At 35.6% G+C, this 12826-nt stretch overlaps 1 protein-coding gene across 1 annotated transcript in view; it reads right to left on the bottom strand.

The window, feature by feature from the left end:
- The window catches only part of UNC13C (unc-13 homolog C), a 539874-nt gene that overhangs the window by 286244 nt on the left and 240804 nt on the right, over positions 1-12826 (bottom strand). The window contains exons 8-9 of the mRNA XM_073211882.1: positions 10773-11000; positions 9674-9815 (exon numbers count right to left, since the gene is read on the bottom strand). Coding sequence (XP_073067983.1) covers positions 9674-9815; positions 10773-11000 — 370 coding nt within the window. The remainder of the gene's footprint in view (positions 1-9673; positions 9816-10772; positions 11001-12826) is intronic.

The following is a 12826-nucleotide window of genomic DNA, read 5'->3' as shown; positions in this document are numbered from 1 at the left end:
CAAGAAGTGCCTAAAATGGCACATTCTTTTAATTTTGACTGACTTTTTATATAGAAAACAATGAGTAAGCTATGAAACTTCACAACATTATTATGTACCTATCGTCCCCTGCTGAAATTTCCAGTGAGAGAGTCAAGAACTTAGGGAAAGAAAGGAGGAGGCTGGGGTTCTGGGTCTACTACTTACAACTTCAGGGAAATCTGAATCATTTTCCTCCACTGTAAATGTGAGGATACACATGTCTATGACTAAGGGTTTCCTCTAAGATTTAAATGATATTAGATGTGTAGAAGAATACTGTAAACTACAAACTGCCAGAATAGAAGGGGTGGTGGTGATGGGTGCCATTGACATCATTGCTGTTGAGGCTGTCATCCTCCTCCTCCTGGAAGCAACAATTCTATACATCATCTTGAATTGGTAGAGTCTAAATGCATAATTAATAAAGTACTGATACTGTGAACAGACTGCTGAAATTAATTTTCATCAGAGGCTTTTTCTTAAACAATGTTTTGAGGTACAACTGAAATAGAATTAATCGCACGTATATAAAATATACAACTTGCTAGTTCTTGGCCTACATATTCACTCATGTAACCAAACCACAATCAATATACTTAACATATCCATCACCTCCAAAATTTTCTTGGACTTACTGCAATCACTTCCTTATATCTTTTCCCTTTCTCATGCCCCAGGAAGCCACTGATCTGATGTCTTACATTAACATTAGTTTGCATTTTTCATTTTCTATAATTTTATATAAATGGAGTTATGCATACTCTTTTCTGAATTCTTTCACTCAGCATACTTATTTTGAGACCTATCCGTGTTGTGCACACCAATAGTTCATTCCTTCTCAACAGTATTTCAGTCTACCTATGCATTGGCCACAATGTGTGTGTCTTTTCACCTATTGAACATCTGGTTTGTTTTCAGTTTTTAGCTATAGTAAGGAAAGCAACCATGAATATTTGTGTACAGGTCTTCATATGGGCACATGCTTTTTTTTTTAAGAAACAGTTTCCCAATTAGTTCTAACACTTTACATTCTCACCAGCCATTACGTAGAATTCCATTTCTTCTATGTACTTGGCCACAATAGCATAAACATCTAAAGAGACAACTAGAAGAGTACTATTATAAAATTTTTATACTGTATCTGAAATATATAGTGTGTAGTAGAACATCACTGATGGGATGACTAATTTAAAAATATATACTATAAACTCTAGAGCAACCACTGAAATAACAAAATGAGATATAAATAATTCAACAAAGTAGATCTGATGCAATTTTTAAAAATAGTCAATTGGTCCAAAAGAGGTAAAAAAGAAAAATAGACAACACACCATTCCACTAGTTATGAAATAGTGGTTCATTGTGGTTTTAAGCTGCTTTTCTTAATGATTAATGACACTGACCATATTTTAGTGTGTTTATTTGCTACCCATGCAAATGTTCTATCTGTTCTTCAAATTAATGTGCATTCTGCAGTTGTTGGGTGAAGGGTTCTAAGTAGCAGATCTATCTGCGTACGTAGGTAGTAGACCTATTTGTGTCTTTATGCATTTAAAATGTTTCTCTTATAGGCAGATGTTGTCAGGACTAGCTTTTTTACCTAATATGACAATCTCTGCCTTTTAATTGCAGTGTTTAGACATTTTACGTTGAATGTGATTGTCAACATGATAAGGTTTAGTTTATCATTTTGCTATTTGTTTTCTACTTTCCCCATTTGTTTTTTACCCTCTTTCCTTTTTTTCCTGCATTTTAAAAAATTTATTACTTTTTATAATTGAACTTTATTTACTTTGTTGGAGTGTTAGCTATTACATTTTTGTTTTGTCATTTTAATGGTCAGAGTTTATGGTACACATTTTAAAATTATCACAGCCATCTACAAATAATAGTATATGCTTTGAGATACAGGGAAAGAACCTTCTAATAGCACATTTCCAGTTCTGTCCTCCAGGCCTTTATGCAAAAATTACCATATATTTTAGTTGTTACATAAATCAGGTATACAATGCTCTTGTTCTTGTTTAAATACTGAGTATTTAATTAACTAATTTTAAATAAATAAGTCTATTTAAATAAGACTAATAAGTATCTTAAAAAAGTCTAAATAATAACATAATAGTTCATTATATTTGCCAACATAGTATTTCCAGTGTTCTGCATTCCTTTTCAGGCCTTATATAGATCCACATTTTCATCTGGCATGATTTTTGTATGCTTGAAGGAATTCCTTTAACATTTCTTGCAGAACAGGTTAGAAGGCAAGGGAATCTTTCCTGAGCTTTACCTTTCTCATTTGTAAAATGATTAACAGTGACCACAATGCTTTGTAAGATAGTTGTAAACTGCAATACACATAGCAGGAGCTGAGATACAGTTGTCACACAAATATCTATAATTATGATGACACTTGCAATGATATGGGTTTTAGATTTTCCTTCTTAGACCTAATTTTTAAACAAGGCATTTACCTATCTAGAACTTCTGTTGCCCAGACTTCAAATATTATCCTGCTTTAAATAACCTTTATTTGGAGATAAATAGCTATTCTACTGTTAAGCCCGGACAAGATTGCAGTACCAAGCAGAGCTTCCTAGGATTGGCTCTCCCTAGCTGATGATATTAACCACAGTACCACCTCTACTGCAAATAGAATACAAAGTCTCTAAGGGGAATCAACTCTCTTATATATTTACCTCAGTGTCTGTAGCACCTAGGAGAAAGCCTCACACATAAATATTTGTTGAATGAAGTATTTCTTTAAAGACTAGGAGAGCTGGTACTGGGGAAAACATGTCAGCAAGTTGTATTTTATACTTTTGGGTTCTGGGCCAAAAGAGATCTGTAAACTTCCAGTTTGGCTAGGAATAATATTAGCATATTGATCTCCTTTTTCTGCCTTCAGAATGATTATTCTATACATGGGGTACATCAAAGGTAAGAGAATGAACCACATAGAGGTTGACTGGAATTGAAGAATCTGTCTTAAAAACACTTAATCAATCCAGATGCTCATAGTGTCCTAATTAGATATATTCTACTCAGGGGAAATTGCTTCAACCTATAGGCCTGAATGAGTCACCAGCAAACCATCAGGACTTACCTACTCACCCCTCCTTACACAAAGCATCATAGATGGGTTTACTGTGTTCCAATCACAGCCTGACTAACAACTCATAACTTTCACGCTTTGAGTCCTAGAGATGAACTGGACTACCTGGCTAAAACTGCAAAGAACCTTCCTAGAAGCAAGCTGTGCATACTACAGTGGGGAGACACATGGCCGTAGGGCCAAATCTGCTATGAACCACATGGAAGTCAACAATATGAAAGCTATTGTGTAGAGTACAGAGGTGAGAAGGAAGAAGAGAAAAGTGGGAGGAAGACAAGGAGGGACAATGTGGGTAAAACTGCAATATTTCCAGAATCTCTTGCCTGGCCTTAGTGCATGTCCATATTGATAAGAGTTTCCAAAGGGTGGAGAGAAGTAGTCCATCTCCACATCAATAGGAAACTACAAGGGTGAGCGAGGGCATTTCTGGACCGGAGAAGTTGGGGGGGGTGCAAAATCCTTTTTTGCAGCTGGAGACACAGGTAAGCAGAAGTGGATGACTGCTTGTAAGCAACAAATGGGTTTCTTCCACTTTATTTCTCCCTTTGACTGATTTTGGTTTCAAAGTTATTTTGCCCTTGGCTGGGAAATTATTTTCCCCTTGGAGTTATACTTATTTACTAAGGGAAAGGCAGTATTGGTTATTGTATCTCCCTATTACCAGGTATATTCACAACGTAGATAATGATGAGTAAATAAATTTCTAATCCTATGGAGTGTGCATAAACTCCTCCTTGCATTAGACAATTGTGGGACCATTTTCATGACAAATGACTTCCTAATGCTGATACTATCATTGTAAGCTAGCTCAGACAGCTGAGGAAATGCTCGCTTCCCACAGAGCCCAGAAAAAGCCTATGCTAGTAATCTAAGCAATAAATCAAACCTGTGATTATATCCAGACTGTCATTTTAAAATATTAATCTGTTATGCTATGGAGATGGTTTTTTATTTAATTGTAGTATTTAAATAAGCTATCTCCTATAGAGCTTAGTTTATGCTTAATTCATATCCAGCCCTGGGCCGAGCGGCACTGGCATGATGGAGAGCCACGGGCCTGGGGCATTCCGTGTGCCACCACCTCTGGATAGCTGTGAAGTGAATGGGCGGACATGAGCCAAGGCACTTATGCCTCTATAAAGAAAAGCATTGAGTTTTTTTGAGCTTATGTGTCAAAAGAGCTTTCACATACACTGCCTCTTAACAATAGGTTTATTATATTAAGGTGGGGGATTTTTTTCACATTGCTCACTGAAACTGAGATTCAAAGAGACAAAAGAGCTTCCTGAAAGTCAAGAAGTGAATGAAATCCGGAACAGCTCTGGGCCTCAGCTTTATAAACTTGTAGGCCAGAAAGCTTTTGGTATAACAGGAAGTCACTTTTCAAGTCACTATTTCCGTGGACCTAGTCCAGTGCTTTGCATATAATGGTCGCTCAGGAAATGCGGGTGGAATTTAACTGATACCCCTAAGCAAGAGCAGCTGGTTGGCCAGTCAACTACATAAGTAGAATATTTAAATACCACTTCCATGACTATTCAATACCACGTAAATAAATGAATGCATGTTTATACTCCTACCACAGGCATTGTGTTGGCTACACTTCGTTATTAAAACAATTCTTTATTCCAATGGTTAATATCAATTTTAAAAAGATAACCAATACATATATGCTACCTGTCCTCTAGGAGGGAATTAGTATGAAATTTTGTTTTTATTTAATAAGTTAGCAAAAGTGAGGCACAGGATCAACTACAGTGTTCTAGGAAGCATAAGATCAACATACACATTATGGTATAAGTCTCGTAACTCTATGATTTCTTATTCAAATGGGCAAACTATACTACCAATTTCTCTCTAGAACTGTGATAAACTTATTCTTTTTCCTCCCACAGGAATGATTTATGATAAGCATAAAACATTTCATTAACTGTAACATAGGAAGGTAAAATCAAATGTTATAATTAATTATGAAATCATCAAATATACAACTTACTGGGATTAAAGAGCAAAGATAACAAGCACCTCAGACTTACATAATACTCTATCATTTTCAAAGCACTTTCATGTACATTATCTTAATTACATGCGTTTCCAACCCCTCCAAATCCATATTTCTGGAAGGGCTCAATTGGTCATGCCTTTGTTTTCTGCAAACACTCCAGAGTGCTCTATTCTAGAATCACACAACATCCATAGTTTAATGAAGATTAAATTTTTAAACTTCCTTCCTTAGCCCAAAGTAAAAGAGGTAAAATTAAAATTGAAATTACTTAGCAATCTCTTGAGGGCATCAGAGTGTCATTGATGGGGGAACAAGTAAGTTTTCAAACAAAAAAGAAATTTGAACAATTACTTCATTTGCATTTTCATCTTACCAGCTTTGTGACTGCCTGCTTTGTTCAGGTCAAAATCACTTCTTCAAGGAAAAAGTGTAAATACTGGAAAAAATACACTTTATTTCTACTTGTATCTTGTTTGTAGCTTCACAACTGGGGGTGATTTGTAGTCTTGGCTCTACTATACCCCATCTAAGTGTCTATTTTCTTATTAGCAAAATGAGGGAGTTGAATAAAACTATCTCTCTGATCCCTGATTGAATCTGAGTTTTCTAATTCTTATTTTGCCAGTACTTCCCTCTTAGAGCATCTTGTTCATTGGTCTTTTCTTGGTCTCACTATTCAGGTTGGAATTTTGTGACATGAAAAGTATTAGTCATATTGACTATAAACTCCTAAATCTCAGCACACAGGATGTGATTACATTATTAATGCTAATAATGACCATGACTGCCATTTTTAATGCTTACCAAGTGCCATGAGATTTATGTACATTATCTCAACAGTATGTATTATTATTAATCCAATTTTTCATATTAGAAAAGCTAAAGCTCAGCATTTAAGTAAATTACCCAAAATGCAAACTAAAGCCTTACTATTAATAAAACATCCTATTTTCAGCATGTCAGGACCCATTTTTATACTCCAGTTCACAGGGCAGAACTGACAAGGTAGTGGGAGGCACAGATGAGTTCATCTGTGACATGAATGCATTTTTCAAAATCTGCAGTTAAATTCACTATGAACTCACATCCTTCTGCAAAAGAAAAAACCCTCATAAAAATAAGTGTGTAATTCTCTTGCCACTTTCATGGTAAAATGAAAACCTGCACAAGTAAATTCCAACAGTATCCCTGAAACCAGCAATATAGAACTTCAGTATTAAGAATGGAACCTTAAGAGTTCCAGAAACTTGCAACAAAAGAATTACTGTTGAAAATTTAGACATTCATTTTAATACTCTAGAAGGAATAAATAGAAAAATGGAAAGTAATTATGAGTGTAACTTCCCTTGATGCTCATAAGTATTTTGTGAGTCAAGTGGAAAACATTGCAAAAAAATTATGTAAATTTTATATACATTACATGAACAGCAGGGTGCAATGGATTTAAATTTGAATTTCTTCTTTTTTAAAAATAATGTTGCTTAAAAATAGATTTTATTGCCCTTGTAGATGATGCCACATCTCCAAAGCAAAATAGAATACAGTATAGTAAATTATACAAAAACTGCCAAGAGTACAGATAATTCATATTTTAACTATCCATTCCAGTGGATACTTGCCCCATAAATCATGAGGCTTTCTAGATTGTCTTGTGGGAACAAACACAGTTCCTGTCCTGGACGATCAAACTTGGCTTTTGCCGTATCTAGTTCTTCTGGGTCACCCTAAATCTTGTTCTTGGTTAGTTTCCTTGAATGTGTGCACTTATCATTATTCAGCTGTTTTCTCAAGGAGGATCATTTGCAGAATTAAGATATTAGAATAAATATTTCTGTTAGGCAGAAAAATAGATAAGATATGAGTGGGGTGGAGGGAGAATAAGGTCAGTAAAGCCCTCTAGAAGGGACCCGAAGAGTTAACAAGATAAAACTAGAGAGCTGGAAAAGACTCACAACAGAGTTAATGAGTTAGTCAGTTGAAGTTCTGAAGGAAAGGAGTACTTGGAAATGTCCAGATATTCCCCAGATAAAGAAAAGTATCTGAGCACAGCCCATGTCGTCCTTGTGTCAATTAGATCATGCCATTGTAAGATTTACTTTAGCCTGCCAGAAGGCCCAGCTTATTCTTTAACTTAACCTATATGCTGTTTTTTTTCCCCCTCCTCTAGCCCCTAATCAAGTAACTTGCAACCTGGAGAGGAGACAAGCATCATGATTAATTCTCAAAAAAAAAAACACCCCAGATATAAACAGTATAGTAAGAACAGGAGGGATTCCATCTTAAGGCTAAGATTCCATTTTAAAAATCAAAGAGTTATGAAGTAAAATTCCTAAAACGTTCTTCAGTAAGCAGACAATAACTCACCCCACCGTAAACTAAGGCAAACAGTCCTAACTGATATATATCCCCAGAGAGAAGTCGCCATCCCGGGGAGGAACTGGATCAATAAATTTCTTGTGTTAAGTTTATTATGCAGAATTAGCTGGAAGACTGATAAGAGAGGAGAAGAGACCTGGTATCTCTCACCAGACATAAGCATCTTGAGACACCTGACAAGCCTACACCCCATAACCCTTTGTCACATTCCTAAAAAATCCTTAACAGCCTATAAACCCCAGTCCCTAAACCCTTAAGTGTGCCTCCTCTCCAAGGTTGCCCACACTCACCTTTCTTTGACTGTCACTCTCTCTGACCTACTTCAGGTAAGTAGGGAGGAGCTGTTGAGAGCTCTGGTTTGGGCTTGTTTCCTCTCTGCTTTATTTAAGTCAACCTGCCTTTGTCTATCTTGACTCTAGCCCCCTCCTGCCTTGGAGTGTAATCAAATAAAGCTGCCTTTATCTACCCTGCCTGCTCCTCTCTTGAAATGCATTTAAATAAAAACTTCTATTGTGCTTCACTACTTTGTCTCTGCCCTTCAATTCTTTGTTGCAGCAGAGATAAGAACCAAGGAAAATAAACTCAATGCCCTACCAGACCCTCGCCAACATTTCTACAACAATATTCCTTTTGGATGGACGCTTTATTTCACAGATTGTAACTGTCAGCTTATGGATGAAATATGTCCAGAAGTGGTATGTTGTTTGACATGCCTCATGCTGGCCTTTATACTCTTTTATTTAGTTTTGCTTATCAATTAAATTCAGATTCCCAGACTTTCTGTTTTAGTTAAGAAGGAGCAACAGGGACTGGAGAGATCCTCCCACATGAAAAATCAAAAGTGCACCAAATACATGAAGCAATATTTTCAGTATACTGGTGAGTTATCAAGCTGTCAACAAAGGACAGTGATCCTAAGGAGAGAAAAAACTAACAAGGAGAGCCTTACGATTCCTTCAGCTCACCACCTGGAGTGAGTTGCCAGGCCACTCACTGTACAAGAAGGAACCCAGGTGGAATTCACTGGACTCTTTAAGATGAAAAGCAGATCTGAAAATCTGGGAAGATGGAGGTATCTGCATGACTGCACTATAATGGAAGCTGTCTCTTTTTCAAGAGCCATTTGCTCTCAAGTTTGCCACAATCCCCATCCCTCCCCTTTGTAGCCCTTGTCCTGCTTTATTCACTTACCTAACTGCCTTAGGAATTTGTACTTACATGACTATCAATTGATTTCTTATCTTCTGTTAGCATAGGAATATTAAAATTGTTTCTTCCATCAAATCATTCTATAGTACCTTCTGTTACTTGGTCACAATTGATTTTCCAAACCTATTTCTCAACACTCCCTTCATCTGCCCATATATGCAAGAAGCTCTATATTTCTTACACACTATTGCCAAGATTCCCAAACAAGCTGTATGTGTTGGGTTTGCTTCTTAGCGTGTTAATGTGATCCATGTTTAAACCAGTAGCAAAGAGAGACAGAAAGAAAAAACAAGGACTCTAAAAAGAGAGAGAGACAGAAAGAAAAGTCTTTAAACTCAGAGTTAGGGATTTTCATTTAGTATTTCTACCAAATACTAATTGGATGTCATCTTATCTCTCACCAAGGAGTGATAGAAAGAAAAGAACCTTGATAGAAAAATGATTTCTTGCTATTTGGTGCAAGACAGAAGAGGTTTAAAAATAAGTGACCTCACAGAAAATGAGAGGTTGCAAAACTTACCAACAACTATGTCACCAGTATAAGCCAGTGCAGGTGTTATTGTCCAAGTGGATCCAAAGCCTTTCTATTCTTTTCAGTCACAAAATCTTCCAATGTCAAATATTGCGGAATCAGGCCTGTGAATTCCTAGCTATGTTGGGTCAACCCAAGCCATACATCATGTTGTAATCTTTTTCCTCCTGAAAAGTCATCCTAGCTGTGCCACCTTTTTTGTTGGTTGGTTTGTTTGAAATATTCTTTTTATTCACTTGCTTCCAAAGATGAAGAATAAATATTACAAGAGTATTAAGTTCGTAAGTTCCACTCTTTCTAATTTCTGCACAGATACTATTAAAATATGAGATAATTATTGCCTATATATTTTGCATGCCTGTCTTAAAGCTATTGCAAATATTTTAGTATTTGTAATGGTTTCACATTACATACTTACAAATAAAACTTCTCATCCCACACTGGATTCAGGTTTCCAAAAATGGTTTTAGTTCTTCTTTTGTTCTTTCCAACTTGAACTGTGACATATGGGTCACTTGACCCTGTTTTGTCTTTTGCCTGTAAGCCTTGTGCAGAAACCACTAAAATAAACCAAAGTAAACATTTTCATATAAAGATTTCCTCAGAAACAAAAGATGATAGTGAAAGAAACATATTCTATCACTTTGTCCCCTGGATTTGCACTTACATCCCCATTGCTTTCATCCCCATGAGTAACAGATCTTTAAAAAAATGTCTAATAAAATAATGAATATATTGAACATGAAAACTTTGCTCTAATATTTGCTTTTGCTCATAATGAACAGTAGCTATAAGTATGCACATGCATATATATATTAGCTCTATACTCATATGCACCTTACTGTATGAGTGTATGGAGAAATGAGGATACAAGCACAGTATGTGAAAACTTACCCAACATAATTCAAAGGTCTGTGATTTAAAACTTATTTATTTATTTATGAATGAGCTGTCAGTACTGATCAGTTCAAACTAGTGAAAGAAGCATCTTTAGTTTATTTTATAAGTACAAATTTGAGTAAATGAGGAGGCTTGATGATACACATGTACTTGATATTAATGTTACAAACAACTACACAAGTTCAAGCTACTAGACATCACTATGCTCAAATTGCCTTGACTCAAGGGTAAATTGGATGAGGGATACTGATTGATCCATGAATAAGTAAAATGATACTTGTTTTTTCATTAAAAACTGACTGAAGAGATTATTGGCTACTCTTGTACTCTATCAGTGGCAGGCAGCAACAAAGCTAATCTCTTGTGAATTGCAGGATATTGATGAGCATCTTCTGAAAGAGAACCTTCTTTTTCTGGAAGAGCTTTTGATTAGAACAGGACACAGACTGAAATTATTCCATTTATCTGTTATATAATTTAGAAATTTAAAGTACTAACTGGACCTCTCATCAATGTTGATGAGATTAGAAATTCCTATTTATTTTACCTACAATTATTATTAGTGGTGATTTACAAGACATATAAAAAGCTCAATGTGTAAAGAAGACAATTTTTACCTGTAATGGTTATTTTTGCCGACCACTTAGATGTCCCATCCAGTACACTTTGTTTGGCTGCCTTGGTGTATTGCACAAAATCTTCTTTCGAAATATGAAACATTTCTTGAATTACTTCAAACACCTCAGGCCTGTTTTTCTCCCTAATCTTCATTCTTTCTTTCATAGCTGTGATAATGGTCTGAGTCTTGTCTTCAGCGCCGTGCTTAGAACTCTTTTCTGCTGCTCCTATAATGGAAAAATCAATGGTGATGTAAATGTACATGAAGTTATTTCTTGATGGCTCAGGAGGGGGAGAAAAAGGAGGAGGAATCTGAAGATAAGTGAAGGCTTTCATTGTGAGGAAGCAGGGTGATTTTCAGAAAATATCAGTATAAGCACTAGGCAGATTCAGAACAACCTGCCCTTGTGTTATTGGCAAGTAAATGAACCTCCAAGATCCCCAGATTTTTCAGTTGTAATACCGGGCTAAATCAAGGGTTGTGCAAAGATTTGAATTTTCAAAAGCAAATGTCAAAAGCAGCAAAAAGAATGCACACAATCAAATGTTATGTACCACACATATTTACTTTACTCAATGGATAACCAAAACAAAAGTGAGAAACAGACTGGAATTATGTGGCCAACGTCATTCGAAAATCAGAATTTCAAATACTTGTGTTCATCCGAAGTGTCTAATTATTTCATTTATGGAATTTATAATTACTGCTTAAATTTTTCTTGTCAAATAAATACTGCTACTATTTGTTATATATTGAAATAGGGGGTAAGATTTTACTTGGAATGAAAGTGATACTGTTGTTTAAAAGGGTTTGGAAGCCACTGGGCTCAATGACCTCTAAAGTACGTGATGGAGCAGAAACAACTGAACTCTTATTCTATGATATGGTCATAGTTTGAACAGGCTGACGTCTCACTTTCTACTCAAAACCCTTTTCAGTTTCTAGGACATTGCTCTTTATGACTGGTCTCAACTTTCTGAGCCTTTTTATTTTTTGACACAAATCTTGCTGACAGCGAAGGATTTCCAACAGTCGATTTTTGGGTCCCTCATTTTCTCCAGCTACCGGCCACATAGTCTCAATGTTCCCTGTGGCCTGTAGGTTGCTTAATATTATACAAGGAAATCGTTAACCATGATTCCAGGTCTTATGGTTGCTTAGTGAGTTTGAAGAAAGCAAAAGCTCACATACAAATGTCTGTAGAGACTATCATGCTGAAACCAAGTATTTTTTTGCCACAGAAGCAAAATATGAGATGTTATGAAAAGAATCAAAAAGCTAATGTTCTTAGTTAATAATTACTCCAATTTTCATCTACATGACCAAGTATTGACCAGCTTGTATAGTGGTTTTTTGAAACATATTTCTGCAATAAACATCTTAATATCTCATAAAGTGTTCAGAGACTAAGTGGGATAATTTATCTGCACAATTCCTACCATGAAGGATAGCCTCAGAAATATTCTTTGAATCTAATTCTATGAATGTTAAGTCCAATTTAAGTATGGAAGTAAAGAGAAAATAGAAAAGGTTGACTATTAATTTCCTTAGTATAAAGTCATACAAATTTGACAGCAGTAATAGAGTGAAAATTTTCATTTATTTTAAAGTATAACATTTGTTCCCTAAAGTGGAAAAAATACATTCTTAATATCAAGGTGTAATTAGAGGAAGCTAAAAGAGTTTAATAGTCTAATGACAGAAATAGCAAGTTCTCTTTTTTTTCTTAAACCTTTGAGGACTTAAACCACATTTAAAAAGCAAATACTAAAAATTAATGTGTTCTATTTAAGGTAATTTGAAAGGACATCCTAATGCCCTAGTCATCTGTTACAACAGGCCCTAACACAGCTAAACATTTGTAAATTGTGCACCCTTAAGCAATTATGCATGTTTGTAATTTATCAATAATGGCTTAACTCCACAGTCGGTAATTCTTACATGGCAAAATTAGTTTAGGCCATACTAAACAGTTGTAACTACCCAACAGGCATATTTTGTTTCAAGTACTGGAATATTCTTTAAATAGAAAGCACAGTGGTGGCTTGAAAG

The sequence above is a fragment of the Manis javanica genome, chromosome 8, assembly GCF_040802235.1.
Source record: "Manis javanica isolate MJ-LG chromosome 8, MJ_LKY, whole genome shotgun sequence".
Taxonomy (NCBI): Eukaryota; Metazoa; Chordata; class Mammalia; order Pholidota; family Manidae; genus Manis; species Manis javanica.
This window is presented reverse-complemented; position numbering and strand designations above follow the sequence as displayed.